The 24117-nt window shown below is 35.9% G+C and overlaps 1 protein-coding gene across 1 annotated transcript in view; it reads left to right on the top strand.

Annotated features, from left to right (window-relative positions):
• Positions 1–24117, top strand: part of GABRA2 (gamma-aminobutyric acid type A receptor subunit alpha2) — a 212306-nt gene that overhangs the window by 118341 nt on the left and 69848 nt on the right. Inside the window, exons 5-8 of the mRNA XM_004706269.2 lie at positions 12819–13039; positions 13789–13871; positions 21706–21849; positions 23451–23603. Coding sequence (XP_004706326.1) covers positions 12819–13039; positions 13789–13871; positions 21706–21849; positions 23451–23603 — 601 coding nt within the window. The remainder of the gene's footprint in view (positions 1–12818; positions 13040–13788; positions 13872–21705; positions 21850–23450; positions 23604–24117) is intronic.

Genomic DNA, 24117 nt, shown 5'->3' with positions numbered 1-24117 from the left:
TTTGTTTGGGTCATTTTTCATTTTATTCCTTAGTTCTTGGCATTTTCTATGTCTTTGGGTGGTTAGACTGCTATTGAATGCCATTTTGTCCCCTTCCCCACCCTCCTAGCTTCTCTGTTTTAGGAAGGGTTCTCTAGAGAAACAAAACCAGGACACTTATGATTATATATATATATTTATATATAAATTTTTTATATAAAATATATTAAAATTTATATATAAATTATTTATATATTTATATATATAAATATATAAATTTATATTTATACAGCATGAAGGAATATAACTACTAATTAGTCCACACAGCAGTACAGAGGGCTCAGTTCAACTCACTTCCATGGAACAGGAACTACTGTATACTGGAAGTCCTTCAACTTATGAGGGTTGCCGGGTACAAGGTCACGGAAGCAGACAGCTGAGTATTCCCTAGAACACCGCTGGCAGCAGGTCACAGACAGCATACAGCAGGGCGGGTCACCAATAGTCAGCAGCTCAGGAGCTTAGCGAAGCAGACCCACATGGGACATCGAACTCAAGCAATGCCACAAGACAGGATCCACCAGCCTCAAGTTCAAGCGATATACATACCAGCAGAGTGGCGAAGCAGGTCTTTAAGGAACCTCAGGCTTAAGGGACATGACCAACAGGTTGGTGTCTCCCGTAGGTGGTGTAGCTCTCAAGTGGGGGCAGAGAACTAGCTAAAGTATCGGCAAGCTGGTCTGATCACCAAAGAGTAAGAGAGGGGTGGACCTTGCTGAGCCATTTATCTCTTTGCCCTCCCATCAAACTGTGACCATATTAACCCCACATGTTCCTATTGCCCAGAGTGGCACAATAAACCTACCTATCACATTCTTTTTTTTCTGTTTTAATAAAGTATTTTGATTAGCATGTGTATTTAATTCTTAGGGGTTTGAAGCTAATTTCTCTTCTGTTTGTGCATCTGTAGTTGTGCTTGATCATATATTTCTGCACAAAATAAGGTCCCTATAGTTCTGTTTCTATGTTATCTTCCATATACGTCTTAGTTTAAACTTTAACATTTATGTTTTTTATGGATTAAAAAATGTTTTTCGGTAGTTTTTAAAGGGACAGTCCTCTCCTCTCCCACTCATTAAAGGAAGTTGACCCTTGTAGAAATCAAGCTGCCTATAGATACGTTTTTTGGGGAGATTTCTGAATCTGATTCCAACGGTGCTGTGTTTATCATGGGGCTTTTACTTTAAAAAATTACTTGATGATACAATAATTTAAAAGTATAGTTCTAAATTAATACTTTACTATAAATTTTCATGACTGCAATAACTGAAAAATGTAAGTGAATTCAAATTTGAGAAGTACATCATAGCTATTGGTTATTAAGCCAAGTTGTTAAACTTTAAATCTACTCATCAATTTTAGATGCTTACCTTCATGCTCTGGATTCTTAGTTTTTCAATCCCTTACTACTTCTAATTGTAATAACCTCATGCTGTCATTTAGCAATTCAAGAGACACACAAGCATGATGCCCTTAAGGTAGACCTCCTCATCAAAAACAGTGGGTATAAATATACATTTTCTCATTTCTAGTTATACATTTTACCTTGCAAATTTATTCATTCTTTAGCTAGAGAAGTTGCGATTCATTCTTTAGGTAGAGAAGAGCTCAAATTACACATTGGAAAAGTAGCAGCTCTTCTATTTTCTTCTGTACACATGCTTATGTAATTAATAGTTTGCTGTTTCCATTTTTTTTAGTCTGTTTTCTTAGCAGTAACCTTTTAAAACCAGCTGACTATATTCTCTAGAGTTAGTTTAATCTAAATTAGAATTATAATTTTTAAATAGATCTGTGGGGCAATTCTACTCTACCCTGGAAGGTCACTATGAATCACTCCACACCCAAGGGTTTATGTATACATCACAATACAGTAAAACTGATGAATACAACAGAATTCAATCATTCCCTGTTATGACGCTTTCTCTTTGGATAGGATACCTCACATATCCATAATCATTCCATGTATTGTATGTTATCAAGGCTTTATTTTCTTCTTTCCATTTGTAGGAGGGATACGTATAAGCAACAGTTCTGATGTTTTCTTCCTCCCTCCACATGGCTGTGTGCATCTCACTTGGTATCCCACTCTTCTAGGCTGGTCATCATGCTTCCACTTACATCATGCTTCTATAATAAAGCACAGTTCATTATGGTGACATTTAGTAGGTTTTAAGCTGCCCAAAGTTTTAGATTCTCTTAATCGTTGTATTAATTTACCAACAGCTTTTGTTTTTCATTCACAAAGAGCTAGGTGACAATAATGGCTTATTTGTATATCCATGTCCTTTTGTAATTGAATTTGAACCACTGTGAGTGGACTACCCAGCTGTCACACTTGGTACTCAACCCACCGAGGTGCCTGATTTTCTTTGGCCAATGGGGTATTAACAAACATTACCTTCCATATTAAAGGATTGAAATGGAATAATATATTTGGATTGCTTTCTTTTACTTCTGCCATTGCCATACAGAACACATGACCAGGGCAGCACAGAGGCTCCGTGAGAGACATGTGGATCAAAGTCAAATTTTTCTAGTGGCCGTAGATAAGATAAGGCTAAGTCAACCAATGGTTGTTTATCCCAGAAATGCAGGAGTGAGCCCAACTGAGAGAACTAAGCCTCAGCCTCAAGACCTTTGAGCTGATAATAGAACCCAGAAAACCCAGCCCATTTTCATCAAATAAGTTGGCATAGTCTCAATGGCAGTGAGAGTTTGGGTGTTGTAAGTAAATAACTAATGGATAATTAATCTCTCAATATTACTGGTTAAACTCCGATTAGTCTTGTAAAATTGAAACCAAAATCACTGCCATTGATTCAATTCGCACTCATGGGAACCCTATAGGACAGGGTAGAACTGCGTTTCTGAGATTGGAACTCTTTATAGGGTTTTGGGACCCTCATATTTCTCCCATGGGGAGGCTGGTGATTCCGAACTGCTGGCCTAGCCATTAGCAGCCCGATTAAAATCACTATGCCATTACGATGCTTTGATTTGTCCCATAGGTATTTCCAAATTTAGACTGGCGAGGGTGTGTCACGCTTTACTCACTTGCACCTTCATTTCAGTCCTCATCCTACTATAGTCTTGCTTTTTCATTCTCAGCACTTAGATTTTCATGATTTCATGCACTGCTTGAATCTAGTGATCTCTATGTGTGCCTTAAGTTTATTTTTTCTTAGTTTTATATCATTTCTCTTCCTGTTTGCTTGTTTTCTTTTGTGGTCCCTGCTTTTCAGTTTTCTAGAGCCCTTATTTAAATAGCCTGTCATATAGAATTTACCATATATACTCAAGTTTAAGGCAATCCGAATATCCACTGAGGCACCTAATTTTACCACAAAAACTGCATTAAAAATGGGCAGAAAAACTTGGATTATACTCAAGTATATTTGGTATGTAGATCTAAGACATTGTCAATAGTCTTACACAATGAATTGCATCACAGCATTTAGGTACAATATTTAATTGTAAATGCATTAGAATATTTAATCTCTTAAAACAGATGTAGTAAAATTAGGCATTAATGAAAACAATATAATTATAATAAATCAATGCATCTGGAAATGTAAAAATTCACTTTACAATATTTCTGTGAAAAAAGAGAAAAAACATAAGTAAACTTCAATATTTTAATAAATAATAATGAATATAGTATGATTACAAACATTATACATCTATAATTACTATGATTTAGAATTGAAAGCTCAAATATAGACCAACATCTATGTGGACACTAGAAAATTGACAAAAATGCCACTGCATATCTGTGGGTAGGAATCTATTTGACAACAAATAGAAATGATTTTTTTTATTTGAATGAGAGAACTTGCACCTTTATCTCATATCATTCATAATAATTTCAGATGGATTAAAGATTTAAATGTAAAGATAAAGTTTTACATCTTTAAGAGTTAGCGAAAGGTCTATAATGTTATATATATTTATGATCTTAATGATATTTTCATATTTAGTTATAGAATTTCTATAAAGAAGGGTCCGGAAATAAAATATATAAAGAACTTACCTAATTCAAAAGTAAAATCAGAATAGATTAAACCAACAGACAATTTATTGAAGAGAAAATCAAACTGCTAAGTAAACATATAAAGAGAAAGGTATGGAGAAATAAGACTTGGCATACACTACGAAAATGTTTGTAATTGGCACAGTTAAGCAAGCACTTCACAGTGAATTGACAGGTTCACAGTTCCAACCAGTCCTTAAATGTCTCCATGGACAGTCTTTGCAATCTACTTCTTTGCAAACCCTATGGAGTAGTTCTACTTTGCATACATGGTAGCTATGAATTGAAATTGACTTGCATAAAACCTTATCAATTATCAAAGGCTCATTTATTAATATTTTTAATTATTGAATTTTGTTAAGATGGAAGCTAATAATAACAAAAAGACTGGACTATGTAAACTGAGGTGTGGTACATTGTGAAATTTTCTCTAAGGATTTGATGCATGGTACTCCAATAAATTCTAACGTGTAGAAGAAATGGACACATTTCTAGACACACCGAGCATGTGCACAGTTCACGACACATAGAATCCAGGAATAGGAGTGGGAATAGCGATACCAGAGGGTAGGGGGACGTTGGGGAGAGGAGAGGAAGGAGAAGCCTATTATAATGATCGACAGCCCTCCAGGAGGATGAACAGCAGAAACCATGGGGGAAGGGAGAGAGCGGTCAATGTAAGATATGAAAATAATAATAATGTGTAATTTATCATTGGGTCACAAGAAGAAGGAGAGGGAGGGAAAGAAGAAGAGCTGATACTAAGGGCTTGGTAGAAAGTAAATGTCTAGAAAACAGTGATGGCAACATATGTACAAAGATGCTTGATAACAATTGATGTATGGATTATTATGAGTTGTAAGCATCCCCGATAAAATGATATTTTAATAAAAATAAATAAAAGCTCTCAGAAACAAAAATTCCAGAATCAAATGGTTTTGCTGAGGAATTTTACTAATTATTTACAGAAGAGTTAACACCAATTCAATTCAAGGGATTTCAGCACATAGGAGAGGAGACACAGTACCAACTTTATTTTATAAAGCACATATATCCCTGATATCAAAACTAGACAAAGACATCACTAGAATAGAAAACTATAGAGCAGCATTACTTATGAATATAGATATTAAATTTTTTCAATAAAATTATAGCTAGTAAAATTCAGTAAGCAGTTTAAAAATACATCATGTTCCAGTGGTGTATACCAGTTATGCAAGGATAGTTAAATATTAGGTGAAAAAAATCAATGTAATCCACCATATAAATAAAATAAAATAATTACAATTATGTTAGTTGATGCACAAAAGACATTTGAGAAAATTCAATATCCATTCCTGATAAACAACACTCACTAAAATAGGAACAGAACAAGATTCCTTAACAGAATAAAGGCCATACATATATACAAAGCCCACAGTTAACATTTCACTAAATGGGGAGAAAATGGAATCTTTCACCCTCCAAATGGGAGCCAAACAATGTTACTCTTTATCACCACTTTTATTCAATATATTCTAGAGCTATTATAATATGAAATATATTATGTAATATATTAGTCAAAGCTATTAGACATCAAAGAGAAATCCAGGTCATCCAAATTGACAAAGAAAAAACAAAACTCTGTTTACAGCAAAATGTTCTTAGATTTATAAAATCACACAGATTTGATTAAGAATAAATGCTGGATGAATTGAAAAATTTGGAGCAGAGCATACTATAACCTCAACATACAAAAATCAATTATTCTTGTATATTAAGGAAGAGGGCACTGAAAAGGACATTTAAAAAATAAATACTTAAGAATAAACTTTACCAGAGCATTAAAAGGCATATACAAAGAAAACTACAAAGCACTATTATAAAATACTAATTCAAAACCATAAGAGATTTCCATAAATAGAAGAATGTTCCATATTAATGGATAGGAAGGCTTAATATAGTGAATATGTCATTACAGAAAACACTCTATAAATTCAATGCAATTCTGATCCAGACACCAGCATAGTTCTTCAAAGTAATGGAAAGACTAGTAAAAAACTCCATATGGACAGGGAAGAAACCCAGGATCAATAAAGCACTATTAAAAAATAATAAGAATGTTGGTGGCTTCTTACTCCCTAATTTCGAAACTTACTATACAGCCACAGTAAACAAAACAGCATGATACCGGTACAAGGAAAGCTATGTAAACCAATGTACAAGAACAGAGAACCTAGAAATGAAACCAAGCACCTAAACACGATTTTTGATAAGGTACTAAAACACATTAAATGGAGGAAGACATAGTCTTTTCGCCAAATGGTAGTATTAGAATAATTGGATCTCCACTTACAAAATAATGAATAGGGATGCATACATCAACACCATATACAAAAATGAACTCAATATGGATCAAAGACATAAATGTACACCCTAGAACTATAAATATCACCAATGAAAAAATAGGAACAAACTCAAGGGCCCTAATACAGGGTATAAATACAATCCCAAACGTAATGAAAACACCCACACTGAAGAAGTCAAAAGAGAGGTTTGGAACCTCTTTCAAATATGAAATCTATCTATATCTAAAAGACTTGATCAAAAGATTGAAAAAGAACCACAAATTGTCAGAAACATTTTGGCAATGGTATATTGGATAAAAGGCTTTCTCAAAAATCTATAGAAAACTCCATCACCTCTATAAGTAAAACACAAATTTTACAATAAAAACTTGGCAGAAATCAAGAATAAATAATTCGTTAACGATAACATCCGGGAGGCCAACAATGAGTAGGATGAAGAAAAACTCTTCATTATTAGTTATATAAATATAAACTAAAACAATGATGAGATACCACCTCAAACCAACAGTGATTCTCAGTGTCATCCAGTTGATGCTGACTTGGAGTGATCCTACAGGACAGGGTAGAATTTCCCCCTGCGAGTTTCTGAAACTGTAACTCTATGAAAGTAGAAAGCCCCACCATTTTTTCCCACAGAGTGGCTGGTGGTTTAAAACCAATAACCTTGTAGTTAGCAGACAAATGTGTAATCACTACGCCACCAGGGCACCTAGCACGAATAACATTACTTTGCTATGAAAAACAGAAAATAACAAATTCTGGAAAGGATTTGAAGAAACTGGAACACTCATACACTGCTGGTGGTAAGCCAGAAGTGTGCAGCCATTATAGAAAACAGTATGGCATTTCTCTAAACTAATATGAATATAAAATACCATACAGCCTTATAATTTCTGTACTCAGTGTATATCTGCCAAAAAACAAGAACCAAATACAAGGAGATACGTGCACACCAATATTTATTGCAGCACTATCTGCAATAGTAAGAAGATGGAAACAACCAAAAAGTGCCCCCTACAAAGGAATAGATGAATTAAATTTTGCATATATGCATCAATATATAGCATGCATTTCTAAAATACAATAATGAAATTGTAAAGCGCCTCATGTTATGGGCAAATTTTTATTCAGCAAAGTTAGTGAATCTCATAAAAACAAATACTGTATGACACCACTATTATAAAAGGAAAACTAAGAAAAGTGGTTTTCACACTAAAGGAAGCAGGCTTTGAAGCCAACAGCTGAACTGGGGAAGAAAATGATAGTGCCACATACATGCATGTTGAGACTTTCTGGGATGTCTGTTTCCATGGGCTGGGCTGTGCAAATGTATTTTGCATACTTTTCTCTTTGTATGTTATACATAACTATAGAAAAAAAGAAGACACAATGGAGAAGTTACAAAGAGAAATGTAATGCAATTTTTAAAGAACCGTATGAAAATTAACCAAATTACAAAAATCAATTTTATCATGCAATGCCATAGTAGATTAACTAGAAAAGGTTTATTGATCTGGAAGATAAGTTGAGAACAATATCCAGACTGAAGTTTTGTGAAAAGCAAGAAGGGAAAGTACAAGCGAAAAATTAGAAGCACAATCCAGATATCCTATTTATTTTCTATGTCATCATCTGGAGCCAACACTTTGTCATCACCAACACAATTTTTGATAACTAACTGGAAATCACTTACTTGATTCAGATTGGTCTAAATAAGTTTATATTTTCAAAGTATTTGACCTTTTAAATCTGTCATTTCTAGCAAACACACTTTTTATTTATTGGTATTGCTTATTGCTTAGATGTTTGTTTTCAAATATGTGGTGAGTGTGATTTTGTGCTGAAAGTATAATTTCTAAATTTTCCATCACAGGTATGTAATTAAAATGTTTAATTATCATGGAAATGTTTGTACTGAAAAAAAATTAACACTACAGTTGCCAGAGGAGTTCCTAGGTGGTGCAAATGGTTAAGTTCCAACCACCAACTTGAATGTCGGTGGTTCCAAAACAACTAGTGGCCTCTCTGAAGACAGGTGCTTGTCAATTGCTTGTGAAAGGTCACACCTTTAGAGAGTATTTCATTCTATCCTGCACATATGAGGTTACCATGAGCTGAATTTACTCCATGGCAACTAACATCAATTCTCAGTATTGACCATAAATGGAAATTATATAGCTCATCAAAAGGAATGTGGTCTTTCGTCTTAAAAGAGGTATAGAGAAAACACTATAGAGATAGAAGAGGCAGAGGGACATAACGAAGGAGAGGGAAGTGGGAAAGATGGAGGGAGAGAGAGAGATATTTAATATGTTACAGTATTAGAAAATAATTATGGAGAAATTAGGCATTAGCTGGTCTGTATAAAAGAATGTATTTACCAAAAAATCATATCTTAAGTATTATAAAAATTGGTAAGATATTTGTATTACAAATCATTTCATGAAATAAACTTTATTAAAGGTATCATCCTCTGACAGTCTTACTAACAATATAATCTCAACATTTTTTAGGATTAAAAAAGACATATTCTACAGTTGCTTTGACAACAGGAGATGATGACTCATAGAGATCTGACAGTGTGCTTAATACATTTTTTCCTTTCTTTTTGGCTACTGGCGTGACTGTGTGCTCATTTTTTCTTGATATATATTTTTAAAAACCCACTTAAACCCTGTCCAAGGATAGGCCACCTGTAGAAGCAGTTCCAAACTACAGAATACAGTAAAGCAGTATGTCTGAAACTTAGTTCAGTTGAAACAGGCTAGATAACATAAATTTACCAAAACCTTTTCACAGAAGTATATGGCTAATTATGAATATCTCCAATTTAACTGTCAGTTTTTTGTACTGTAGTAGCTTGTGTGTTGTGATGCTGAAAGATGTGTCACTAGTATTTCAAATACCAGCAGGGTCAACCGTAGTGAACAGGCTCAGCAGAGTTCCCAGACTAAGAACATACTATGAAACAGTAGTCTATTCCATGGAATTAAACACGAATGGCAGAAGACCTGATGAGTGATGGAGGACATCAAGAATATCACACATGTGGAAAGTGAAAACTCAATAAAAAGACAGGAAAGAAAGGAAAGATCAAAGTGAATGTCAGAATAGACTGTACTTGCTCATGATCAAAAAGTAGCTCAGGCAGATGTAAGATATGATAATGCCAAAGAGAACAGACAGTTTCAGTGGGGCAACTCTAGAAGAAAAAGTAAAATATTATAATGAAATGTGCAAAGACCTAAAGTTATAAACCTAAAGTTATAAACCCAAAAAGGAACAAGAAGCTCTTCATATCTTAAACTGAAAGAGCTCATGAAAAAATTAAAGCAATATTGAAAGATTCTACAGGCAAAATATTGAATGGTGCCGGGAGTGTGAGAAGAAGGAATAAACGCACAGAGTCACTGGATCAAGAAGTCAGCAGTCCACCACGTCAAGAGGTAGCACTGAGCAAGAACAAATGGCATTGAAGGAAAAAGTCCAAGCTGACCTGAAAGCATTAACCAAAACCACAAACTGAGGAAGCACTGGAAGCCCTCACTCATCTGTGCCAGGAAATTTGGGAGACAACTACTTGTCTAACTTACTGGAAGAGATCCACATTTGTAACCATTCCAAAGAAGATGACCCAACAAAATGCTTAAATTATACAACATTATCATTAATATAACATGCAAATTAAATTTGCATAAAACCATCCAACAATGGTCCCTGCAGTACCCTTACAGGGAACTGCCTACGGTTCAGGCCAGATTCAGAAGAGGATGTAGAACAAAGGATATCAACCCTGATGTCAGATTGATCTTGGCTGGAAGCAGAGAATAGCAGAAACATGCTTACTTGTGTTTAATTGACTATGCAAAGGCATTCCACTGTGTAGATCATAACAAACTATGGATAGCTTTGCGAAGAATGGGGATTCCACAGCCCTTCAGTGTGCCCATGCAGAACCTGTACGTGGAACAAGATGCAGCTGTGCAAACAGAACAAGGGAATCCTGATTGGTTTAAAATCAGGAAAGGGGTGTCTCAGAGTTGTATCCTCTTAGTATACTTAGTCAATCTGTATGCTGAGCAAGTAGTCAGAGAAGAAGAATGCATATCAGGATTAGAGGAAATCCTAGTTACAGTTTCTAATTTGCAAATGTCACAAGCTTGTATGCTGAAAGTAAGGAGGAGTTGAAGAATTCCAGCCTTTATTATGAATTACAACTCAATGTAGAGAAAAGTAAAATCCTCACAACTGAATCATCATGATAAATGGAGAAAAAATGAAATTGTCCAAAATTTCAGCTTGCTTGTATCCACAATCATTGTTCATTGAAACAGCAGTGAAAGATCAAATGGCATATTGTTGAGTAGATCTGCTGCCCAAGACTCAAAACAAGAATGTTACTTTGAAGACTAAGGTGTACCTGACCCCAGCCATGGTATTTTCTATTAGATCACATGCATGTGTGTGGTTGGAAGGGGTGCCAGCCCCCCGCCACTAATCACCGGTTTGATAGGCACAATTGTATGGTTATTATATATAAAGATTATAGTAAAGTCATAGAGAGCATGAGAGATAAAAGAGAGGTTGAAATAATGGAGTCAGACATTTCATGGCAGCATGCTCACCTCCTCGATGGCCATGATCTTACCAGCCAGGTCTGCGCACAGCATGGGCAGAGGCAAGGTGAGGCAGGAACCCGGCAGGATGCTTGAGGACCCGGCAGGAGTCTGGAGAACCCCATTTATTGCTAACCAAGGGTTATATCTACTTACAAGGGCGTGATTACAGGTAACCACACATCACAGAAAGGGACAGTGCAATAGGCATACACATCATAGAAAGGGGATGAGCTAGGGGTGTAACCATGATAGGAAGAGGAGGAACTGGAGGTATACATGTGACAAGATGGGCGGACCCTAGTTTCATGAGGCCGGCCTAACCTTGGTCACCCTTGGGTAGACTTGACCTCTCTGGGGTCTCCTACAAGGAAACAGACAACTACTCTCCTTATCAGAAGGGAATGGGCCCTACTTGTGGGATAAACAGTGGTGACTGCTTGCTCTAGATGGCTGATAACCCTTAGGGAGAATAAACCCTGATCTACTTCTGATGACCTCCAAGTGTATAGTCATTCACAAGCAGCTAAGTTTGGCATATATTTGGGGGAGATAATGGGAGAAATCCTTCTGTTTCCCACACATGTGAAAGTCCGACATAGAAAAATGAAGACGAAAGAATTGATGCATTTGAATTGTGGTGCTGGTGAAGACTATTGAAAGTACCCTGGATGGCCAGAAGAAAAAACAGATGTCTTGGAAGAAGTGCAGCTAGAATGCTGCTTAAAAGCAAGGATGGCTTGCCTTGGTCTCATGTGTTTTGGACATGTTTTCAAGAGAGACCAGTCCCTGGAGAAGGACATGATGCTTAATAGAGTGGAGGGGCAGTGAAATAGAGGAAGGCCCTTAGTGAAATGGATTGACACATTGGCACCAACAATGGATTCATACATAAGAACAACTATGGGGAGGGTACAGAACTTGGGGCTATTTCTTTCTGTTTTTATAAGGTTGCTATTAGTCAGAACCTACTTGACAGCAACTAACAAAACAGACAATTATGGAAAAGTAGTTCTATAAGAGCTCCTGGGTGGCATAAATGGTTAGACAACCAAACAACGCCTACCCCAAAATCTAGTGATCTGCTTCTGAAATGGCACCGCCTTTTAAAAGCCTGTAGTACTAAGGCCTGCTGGGACATACTAGATAAACTGTACTTGGTAATTTACTCAACAGCATCTCCTATTTTTGGTTTATCTCATTAAATGTGGTAAAATGTATTGATAAATGAAGGGACTGTCCTTCCTGGCTCCAAACTTAATTCTCAATAAGTTTTTAAAACTTATTTAGAATTTTATTTTTGTTGGATTTTTATGGTATTTTTAAAAATCATTTTATTGTGGGCTCTTACAACTCTTATCACAATCCATGCATTCATCCATTGTGTGTCAAGCACATTTGTACATTTGTTACCCTCATCATTCTCGTTGTTTTCTCCTCCAGATTGTTTATCCTGCCTATCTTATCTAGATAGACCTGCAGAGATAATAATCTGCACAAAAAACCGAGATACAGCAAAACAAGGCAACAAAAGAAAACAAAACAACATTGACAAAAAAAGAGAAAAGCCTGTAATTTGTGGACCTTTAGGAGTGTTTTCCCCTCTAGTCTGATGGGGTGCCACTCCTTGGCCCCACAGTCTATTTTTGGTACTCCCTCAGGCCTTCCTTGCTTTGCTCCCCTGGCTGTTCCGCTGGTGGGGTCAGATCAGGCACAATTATCTATGGTATTCTTGTATCTCATAATTTTACTATGTTCATAGCATGCTATTTTGCATTTCAGGAATATACAATTGATGTTTTCTTTCGACAAAAGTGGAAAGATGAACGATTAAAGTTTAAAGGTCCCATGAACATTCTTCGACTTAACAATTTAATGGCTAGCAAAATATGGACTCCCGATACCTTCTTCCATAATGGGAAGAAATCAGTAGCTCATAATATGACAATGCCAAATAAGTTGCTGCGAATTCAGGATGATGGGACGCTCCTCTATACAATGAGGTATGTTTCTTCGTTTGAAATGATCCATTTAAATACTGAGGAATCTACGAATTAGTTATCCATTTATCTAGTTGTCAGGTATTAGTACAAGATTTTATAACAAAATTGAAGTACATAAATATGCTTTACTCGAAAAAGATGAAATATTATTTACCCTCTTCTTGATATGTTAAAACTTAAGAATTGTCTAATTATATGCTTAAAAAGATTTCTTGGTGACTTATTCACACTGTGTTTTTTCTTAGTAGAATTTTAAATGCTGTTATTTAAAATTTGTTTAAAGCAGCATGTAATTTTATTTTTAAAATTTCATCAGACCTCCATCAAAATTGTCGTTTTTTTAAGCGAGTTCTAACATAATGCAATGATGGTTTTATTTTGTTTATGAAGGTTCTCTAGATGAAAAATAATATGCAGATTTTTCAATTCATATAGGTAGTTATTACTGAATAGGATTTACAATTATATTGGATAACCTTAAAAATGTGCCCATGACTTTTTTATATTACATTGAAATAGGATACAAAATTGCTAGGTAAATTATGATTTTAATACATATTATTGTCCCTTGAGCTCAGAAATTATATTACAATATATAAATTCACCTAAATTTGAAGGAAAATTATGTATGCAAATATTAATTAGCTGTTATGAAAGCCCTTCCTTATAATTAATTCTGTTGCCAACAGTGACGTGCTTTATTTTGACTTGTTAACTCCCTAAACGCAAAGTGAAATTTTGCATTTTAGGCTGACAGTGCAAGCCGAGTGTCCCATGCACTTGGAGGATTTTCCAATGGATGCCCATTCGTGTCCTCTGAAGTTTGGCAGCTGTAAGTACTAAGAGGAAGGCACATGTTCTGGATGAATAATAACAGAAATCGTCATCAGCTCTGCTTGAATGTGTAGCTTCTTAATTTCTTCTCATATTGCAGAATACTTAATCCTTTTAATGTAAGATACAGAAGTAAAATACATGCCGAGTGCCCTCAAGGAACTAATTGGCTAGCCCTGTGATACTTCTCAAATATCATTATATTTTAATCATGTTTTTTAAATGATTGATCATTTTATTGTCAGTAAGGGCATCATGTATTTACCAGTGTAAAACTAGACCGTGAGTTTTTTTTTTAAGGTTCAGACAATATTATTTACCTGTTTTTAAAGTTGTAGCACATTACAAAGACATGAAGTGTTTTTTTTCCATCAAAGAAAAATGAGTTGTAAAGGAAACTGTTCTACTGTTTATTAAAATTGCAATCAGCCTGTTGAAAATTACAGGAAGAGCAGCAATTGTCCTACCACTTTCTAACAAGTGGATGGGGTTTCTTTTCATTGCCAAAAATAAATCTGAAGGAGATGATATAGCGAGAGAGCTACATGTGTTCCTTCTGAACACGTAGAACGTTTTCAGAAAAGACTGCTTTGGGCATTCTTTAGGTCACTGGTTATACCTTGTATGCCAACAGCAGCATTCACACTCCTGAAATAATTGAAAAAGAGGGAAGGTCAAGTCATCCCCTTGGCTCACAGGGCGTCCGGGTCAGTTCAGCATAAATTGTGGGCCAGCAAAGGCAGCTTCTCTTGTGCGAAGATGTCCCATCGCCTGATCTTTTAGAAATTGTTATTTCAGGCACACCCATCTTTGTCCAATCTGAATAGCTTTTGCCTTTTTATTCTTTGTGGAACAGAAATGCAAATCTGTCACCTTATAAACATGCACAACCAACTAAATGCATCTTATCCTCACATGCTGAATCGCTTAGAAAAAAATGGAAGAGTGGTGGATGATATGCCTGTAGAACCATCTAATTATTTTAGTGACCATGGTTTTGTGGAATTCAAAGTTCCATCTTGCTTGTTCTTACATTCTTTCAAAAGGTGCAAGTTCTCAATTTTCTTTGAGAATCTCTTTTCTATTTCCTTGCAGTGCTTTCCTTTATTGTCATGAAAACCATCACTGCAATACCAGCATCTGTCCCAAATTATTGAACATAGTCAATAGTGTCTAACGATGTAAATAATACAATAGTGTAAACACTATTCCCCAGAACTCATGGCAGATGCATTGAAGAAAGACTTGTTTGCATTATGTGAAGTGATATTAAAAGGAAAATTGGAAAGCTCTGATGCTAAACAAAAGATTTATTTAAGAAGAAGTAACAATCTAAGAAGGAAAGGCATTTTTCAATAGAGAAGATATTATTAAGACATCAAGTTTAAATGATGTCTCACTTCTGGAAATAAAAATAGATGCACCTGAGAGATGTTTAAATTGCATCTAAATATCTCTCAGGTGCACCTATTTTTATTTAAAATAACTTTTATGCTACATTTACAGACCAATGAAATATGGTATTCTTGAGAATTTAGCAATTAAGATTTGTCTGTATCTAGAAATGATATGAGTAACCAACAAAGTTTGTGGACACATCTTTTCTGCTTGTCATTATCTTTAATTTTACTTCCTCCAAGTTTATTTTTCTGTCACAGAATAAACTATTTGCATGTTTCATTTATTTCTCAATTTTCCCTGGTCATTATAGGTTCTGGATAAATTAAGTGTTACAACTATGGACTCCATTGTGAAGTAATTGTCCAAAACTGCTCATCAAATTTAACACTAGCACAGCAAAGTTCAGTATAAGCACCTATTACTTTTATTCTGCCATTTATTCTCCTCTTAAAATGGTTTCTTTGGCATATATACTCAAAATTAATAAATAGAATTTGTACAACTTTATATTCAAATAAAAGAATATTTTTTCTATATTTACCATTTGAATTCAGTTTTGTTTATTTTAATTTTTCTTATCTCCCACTTTAATTTTTCTTTATGGTTTAAGTTGATTTAAAACATTTAATAAGTTTGAGCACATCCATGCATTAGCTCAAACTGAATGTAAATTATCTTTTAGATTAAAATAATAATTATAAATTATTATGGGGTATTTTTGTTAGTTAAAAATAATAAGAATGAGTTTAATGCAACCTCAGAGTAAATATTGGTTTATTTATTAAATTTAATGTAGTTATTATAGAATTCATATTAAGGAGATCTATTTTGAAACAAACCACTATTTTATCCTTTTGTTCTATATCAAGAAGAATTTTAATGGCCTTTTGGTTTATACCTTTGGTAGCATATCAGGGGAATTCTCTAAACTGTGTTGAAGTATTTTCTATTACATCTTCAAGCACTATAGTTAAAACCTAAAATGAAATCAGATTCAAATCTAGTAATTAAATGTGGTAATGGCTTTTTAAAAAGACCCATGAAGGATCATTTTGAAAAATGTATCCTGGGTCTTGTCTCTTAACAGTAAATGGTAGAGTTGAAACATTATGAGTTTATTTATCCACCCAGAACATACTGCACACATGTTCTGTGTATCTAGCAATGCATTAGGAGGCTAGAGATATATACATGAATGGAGCAGAGTCCTGACCTCTCAATATCTCTTTAGTTTCTTAACCTGGCATAGCAATGGAATAACATTTGGGGGGTTTCATTTTCTTTTAGTCACATTTAAACATTGTAGTCAAATTGAAAAGCAGTGAAATCGTTCTAATTTCTAGGAAACAAAAAATTCATTATCTACTAGGAAATTTATACCTATTTAGTATCATGAGGGATTTCTGATATACAGTGATCCTTGTGACATGTTCTTCCGATCTATAAAAGTGTGTGCCATTTGGAATTTGATTAAAGAGAGGATATAGGAGGGCGTACCCCCCTAAAACAATGAAAAAACTCTGCTGGACAGAACTTTCACAGTGCACATTTTTCCTGCTGAGTATCCATCAACTTGCTCTGAGTTAGTGCACCCAGTGGCATCACCTGGGAAGGTTCTTTCTGGTCAAAGTGAATCTTTTCATAAAAGTAGTTTCACTTGAACCTGTTTGTTTTTTTGTGTGTGTGATGGCTGATTTTAGAGAACAGCGTGCAGCTGTGGGTTTTATTTTTTTTCTGTTCAGGAAAAATGCCTCAGAAACTTGTGATGTTGAACACAGTTTACAAGGATAGCGCTATGGGAAAACTCAAGTGTGAGATTGGTCTTCTCATTCCAAAGGAGGTGAAATGTTGATTGATCACAAACCTCATTCTGGACATCCATCAACTTCCTGAACAGACAAAAATATTGACATAATTCATACACTTATGCTCAAAAACCGAAAATGGACAATTGAAGAGATGAGGAAGTTATTGGCACTAACTTGGAGCTCCTTTCAGTGAATTTTAACTGAAGATTTGGGAATGAGAAGGATTCCTGCAATATTTGTGTCCCGGGTTCTGACAGTCCAGGAAAAAGAGCTTCTAGTGGAAACATGCTGTGCTTTGAAAGAACAGCTCCAAAGTTACCTAGACTTTTTCCCCAAGGTCATTACTGGTGATGAGATATGGTGCTATTCTTATGACCCCCAAAAGCAAACATCAATCAAGCCAGTGGAAAACGCCATCATCACCTCGCCCCCAAAAGCTAGTCAAGTGAAATCAAAGATCAAGATGATGTTCATTTATGTTTTTGATATGAGTGAAATAGTGCATTTGGAGTTCATTCTACCAAGTCAGACTGTTCCTCAAGCTTCCTACTTAGAGGTTTTGAGAAGATAGCACAACAGTGTGCGACAGAAAAGGCCTAATTTGTGGTGGAGGAGGGACCGGTTTTTCCACCATGACAATGCATCTTCTCAAGCAACCATCTCAATGTGCCAGTTTGTGGCAAAAAACAGCATGCCTCTCTTGCCATCTGCACCTGACTCACCTGACCTCACTCTGTGTGACTTCTTTTTGTTTCCGAGAATGAAGAGGGCTTTGAGAGGACAGTGATTTGAACTTAGAAGAGGTGAAGAAGAACATGAGGGCGGTGCTGTCAGCCATTCAAACAGATGAGTTTGACACATTGGAGACATTGACAAATATTTCTAAGAATGGAATTGCAGCTTTGACAAATGTATTAAGTGTAATGGAGAGTAATTTGAAGGGATAAAGTTGTTTGTTTGTGTTTAATAAAATATACAGCTTTGAAAAAAATTTTTGCCTTTTTTACTTGTTCACTCATGGGGTACATTGTTTCCAGTAATAGTAAACAAGCTGTGTGATGCTCTTCAGATGAATTAAATACTCACATTACAAATGCTATTCCTCTCAGTCTCGTGCCTGACTAACTGATTAGAGTTTTCAGAAAATGTTTTGAGCCTTAAAGCAACTAGATGTTTTCCTTATATATATAGATTTATGTATATATATATATAAATGTATTTGTGGACCCCATGTGTCTAGAGTACATCTGCAGTCCTCAGGGTTTTCAAGCTGTGACTATTTGCATCCACATTTTCAAAGCTTTCTTCTAAGGCATCTCTGGATGGCTTTGTGCTGTCACCCTTTTCGTGATTAGCCAAGTGATCCCCCACTTGTGCCACGCAGGCCCTCAAGTTATTTATAGATATAGGTTGTTATGTTGTTGTTAGATGTTATCAAGTCAGTTCCATTGTGAACACCCACATATACAAAAAAACGAAACACTTCATTGTCATTTTCATTTCTCACTTTTAAAAAAATCCCATTGATAGACTTTTATGTTTGAGTCCATTGATCAACCACTGTCAATTCATCCAATAAGGCTCTTCCTCTATTTCATTGGGCCTCTGCTTTATTAAATATGATGACCTTTTCTAAGGACTGAACCTTCCTTATAATATGTTCAAAGTGCATGCAATGAAATCTCACTCTCCTCACTTCTTGGGAGAATTCTAGTAGCACGTCCTCTAGACGAATTTGTTAGTTCTTCTGGCAATTGATGATCTATTCAGTACTCTTTAGCAGTACCATCACCCCAAGGCATCGGCACTTCTTTGGTCTTTGTTATTATTATACAGCTTCTTATGCATACGATAAAATTAAAAATGCTTGAGTCAGGTGCACTTTAGTCCTCAAAGAGACTTCTTTGCTTTTTAATACTTTAAGGAAGTCTTTGACAGCAGATTTACTCAATGTAATACCTTGTTTGATCTCTTTTTATATATAACTTTTATTGTGTATTAAATAGGGTCTATGTTTTAGGTCATCATTCTTGTATTCAACAATTTAAACAACTCATCAAACCTCCCATTACCTTACCCTATCCTCCTGCCTACCTTTGTCTTCTCTTCTCCTCTAGTAGAATATTGTTTTCCCCTTCACCTTAGTTAATACCTGTGGACCCTTTTGCCTATTGCTCCCCCTTCTCGTTCTTACCCTCTCATCCCTGGTAACCACCAGTCTTATTTCTTTTGTTAGGAAAAACCTTTGTCTTGGCTTTTACTTTTGTAACAACTGTCTCTTTAAATATTTGTCTTTTTGTGATTGGTAATTTCACTCAGCATAATGTCCACCAAATCTATCCACATTGTGTGTTGTTTCACATATTCATCATTATTCTTTAGCAATGCATAGTACTCCCTTGTATGTATTTTATTTTGTATGTACTGCTTACCCATTCTCCCACTGATGGGCACTTTGTTTGTTTCCATCTTCTCAATGTCATGAGTATTGTGACAATGGACAGCGTGTGCATATATGTGCTTTTACTACAGCTCTTATTTCTTTAGCGTGTATACTGAGTAAAAGTATTGCTGGGACATTTGGTATTTCTACTTCCAGTATTGCTTAAGGAAGCATCATATGGTTGTCCACAGTGAATGTATAGTTAACATTCCCACCAGCAACGTATGAGGGTTCCAATATCTCTGCACTCTGTTATTTTCTGTTTTGTTTTGTTTTTGCTTGTTAACTTTGTTATCAATTCCTGTGTGAAGTGGGATCTCATCATAGTTCTTCTTTGAATATTTTTTTATAATTGGTATATAGCTCACATATCAAACAGTTCAGTAGTTCAATCTTGTGCAATCATCATCACAGTTTTAGAGCATTCCCTTTTTTCTCATACATATTATTGCTAGTCCTTTATTTTCCCCAACCTTCACTGCCATGTCCCTAGGTAATCCAGTTACTGATTCCATAGATTTATCTATCCTGGATTTCATATACAGATGGGTATTTATTGAAGATCTAAGTAAAATGAAATCCTGTGTACCAATTTGAATATTTTGTCCATTTATCATACATGGCTTTGGTGGTCTAGTCGTGGGAATTTTTGTTTGTATTGGTTGAGGTATAGTGAATAGGTATAGGTAAATACATGTAAATGAAACAGTATTTCACTGATACTAGCATTTCAAAATGGTATTCACAAAACCAGTCAACATTACCATATGTCATTGAAGGGACCACACTGAGAATCAGACATGTATTCATAAATATTCATACTCTACTTCGTGATGCTTTAATGGGAATTGATATGTGATCACAGATTTTGTGTGAAGTTTAGTAGCAGAACTACCGTAGGGTAGAAAATAACATAAAACCAGTTTCAATTGATTGACTTTGACTCATGGCACCCTGTGTGTGTCAGTTTAGAATTGGATTCCACATGGTTTTCAGTGGCTGATTTTGGGGGAAGTAGATTGCCAGGCCTTCCAAGATGCCTCTCAAAGGGTACACTTGACCTTCCAAGCTTCAGGTTAGCAGCAGTGCACATTAACTGTTTGCACCACCCAGAGCTTAAACTAGAAAACTACATTACATTTCCGGTAGGCTGGAGAGCTGGAAGCAGAGATGTTGCCAGGGGTAACCACCTTTCTCTCCCTTGATTGAGACTGTGACTGTAGTGCTGAGGGTTGCTCAAGAGCTAGTAGGTCCAATATGTCAGAAAATTCCCATAAGCATGAATACATAAATGTTCTTCAAAAGGACAGCAGGAGAGCGAGGCATGTCTGTTTATTTAACTCTAGCTGACCCTGCCTGCGTACAGCCACAGGGCTGACACGGGTAAGGAAAATGCCAGGGTCAGGGAAAGGCTATGAAAATATGTTGCCTGCATGACAGCTAGAGAGATCTCACTTCTGCAAACATGTTCAAAGAAATAAGCAATTTGTATCTACTCTCTATGTGAGCTAATCTATAACTTAATTGGAATCCTTTGGAAGTCTGGTCCAATGAGAGCTATGTGCTTTAGTGCACTTTAAAATAATCAAGTATTTTAAAGAGTTTGCAACTTGATATACCTGTAACATTTTGATGTACTTTACATGCTCTGCAATAATTAGTTTTCATCCTCCAAATGAAATGCATTGTATCCTGATACCTAAAGTCATCCAATTCTTAACTCGATTGCTTTTGTTTCCAAAACGAGCATCGTGTGGGATTGTGACTGGTTTCATGACTGTTTACTATTTCTAAAATAAGCTCTTTAGCCAGACTTCAGACATCCATAACTAGTTGACTACAGTATCTTCATCTGCTATTTTAGGGTTATGAGAGACCTCTGGCATTCCATGGCCCCGTAGTTTTGCTGGCTGTAAGAGATGCTCTCGTCTCATCCCAAAATGGTTGCAATGAGTCTACTTTCATGTTCATTATTATATCTTTATTTGTCTGCTTCTTAATCTGTCATATTGAAGTTATAAATTCCAAGGATACATTTTTGCCTTAAAAAATGTCATCTATAAATATCAGCTTTTTTTGTAACCTATGATATTATTCAGTACACAAGCTTTGTTGTTTCATTCTTTTGATGGATCTTCCTAAAGTGCTTAAAATATATTGTTTGTTTTGATTTTCTGCAGATGCATATACAACCTCAGAAGTCACTTATATTTGGACGTACAATGCATCTGATTCAGTACAAGTTGCCCCTGATGGCTCAAGGTTAAATCAGTATGATCTGCTGGGCCAGTCAATTGGAAAGGAGACAATCAAATCAAGTACAGGTTAGTAAAATTAGAAAGAAAACCCCTTTCTATGAGAGTTTATGAATTAAGTCCTTCGTAATCTTCCAGAATGCCTAAAGTCTTCTCCTCTTATGATCCAGGGACCAGAAGTATAGATAGTATTTGGGGCTTCTTACAAATGAAAAATAATAGGTTCTACTCCTTACTGACCAGGAACTTCATTTTAATAGTATTCACAGGAGATTCTTAGGTATATGAAAACTTGAGACACACTGGATTAAAAAATTATTCAAGAAACGTGTGTTTCTCATGCATACTAGTTTTAACATTTACCTTCAAACATGTGTTACAGTTACTGGATTTTTAATTCTTTCCCCCACCCTGGATAATATATGATTATGCAACCCTTGATTTATGGATAATTACTACTGGCTTATGTGGGGAATCAGGTACACTCTCAAAGGGCCACCCTCATCTCAGAAAAGCAGCTGTGTAGACTAATTACCTTACATCTGACAATCATTAAACCTCATAGAGCAGAAAGGAAGCTACTTATGAAGATTGGATATAACTCATTGAAGTGAATTACAACCGACAGAAAACAATCCAGAATGGGTGAAGGGTTAGGGTGGAAAAGATGTATATGTGTACCAGAGCAATCTTTACCAGATTCAGTAAAAATATGAGCTGTAAATCCTAACTCCCATTCCAGTGAGTGTAAACCCACATGGACATGTCTTTCTTATGCGAATGATACCATATCCATATAGGGAGTGTCTTAAACCAATCACTTCTAAAATACAAAAGAGTAGATTAGGCACAGAAGTGAGTATAAATAGAGAAAGACTGGAGCCCTATGGAGATCACTAAGGAACCAAGGGAAAGAACCTTTCCCCAAGAGCCAACAGAGAGACTTGCTCTAGAACCAGAGACCTGAACTTGAGACTCTAGTCTCAGAAACCGTGAGGAGGAGCCCTGGTGGACTGCTAATGGCAAGGTCAGTGGTTGAAACCCCCAGGGACTGCTCAGGAGAACGAGGAGACTTTCTGGTTTCATAAAGAGCTGCGTTCTCAGAAAGCCACCAGGGTTGATTCTGCCCTCTTCTCTAGGGGCACTGTGCATCAGAATCAACACAGTGTTGGTGAGATTGAGTGAAACTGTGAGAAAATGATGTGCTATTCATTTAAGCCACCCACGCATGGTGTGTCTATAACAGGCCCCCTTGGGATCTACAAGGCCAGGCATTGATTCTTTGAGGAGCCAGGGAGGGATGAATTAGAATGGTCAGAGCAGAGAGTTGAGACTGGTGCCAGTGGGAATGACGTCATCCGTGTGGCTGAGAGCATTTATGAATTCTTGGACCCCTTGGTCAAGAAGCATGACCTCAAGAGAAAAATAAACACTGTGGGACATGCAATGTCCCATAGGACATGCAATGCAATGCATTTGGTAAGATTAAAATTCTCTTTAATGTCCTTGATTTGCTAATAAGACATTTAAAGGTGATATATTTTACATGTCCTATTTGAGATAAATTCTTTTTTTTAATTGAGCTGTTGTTTCTCTAATCCCTTCCATCTTTAAAATGTGCAGACTATTGACTGTTACAGTTTCTTAAGCTTCTTAACTTTTTCTTCCAGGTGAATATACTGTAATGACAGCTCATTTCCACTTGAAAAGAAAGATTGGGTACTTTGTGATTCAGACGTATCTGCCTTGCATCATGACTGTCATTCTCTCCCAAGTGTCATTCTGGCTTAATCGAGAATCTGTGCCTGCAAGAACTGTGTTTGGTGAGTGAAGAACTGCACACTTTGTTGCACAACACCTTATATTTCACAGTGTATTTTTAAAGACATTATTTCACTGGATCCTCATATCAGTGCTTGTAGAAGTCATGGTCTCAACTTAGAGGAACCTGAGACTCAGGCAGGTAAAACAGAGTCAATATAGTCAGTACCTCATTGCTAAAAGGATATAAAGTATACTCGAATCTTCTGGAAATAAATTAAATACTCTTTATGGTATGTTATGTATGCTCTGTCAGTATTTGTCTCTGTGGTTATGGAAGGAGGATTGTCCTGAAACGTTAAATTTAGAGTATCACAACACCATATTTCAAGGCTTTATAGGTTTGTGTTTATTTTGCTTTTGTTTTTAGATAAAGAAAGACGCTGTTAGTGCGTTAATTTAAAAGGAGTTTTCGGGGGTGGGGGGAGAGCTTTCTACCCTCCATTACTGTGTTCAATTAAATAGTTTATTTAACTAGTATTATGCATAGAAGTCCCATGATGGTGTTATATATAT

Source organism: Echinops telfairi, unplaced genomic scaffold (assembly GCF_000313985.2).
Source record: "Echinops telfairi isolate 266 unplaced genomic scaffold, ASM31398v2 ScPeMD7_7468;HRSCAF=8506_0, whole genome shotgun sequence".
Lineage (NCBI taxonomy): Eukaryota > Metazoa > Chordata > Mammalia > Afrosoricida > Tenrecidae > Echinops > Echinops telfairi.
The sequence above is the reverse complement of the archived record's forward strand: the minus strand, read 5'-3'. Positions and strand labels throughout refer to the sequence as shown.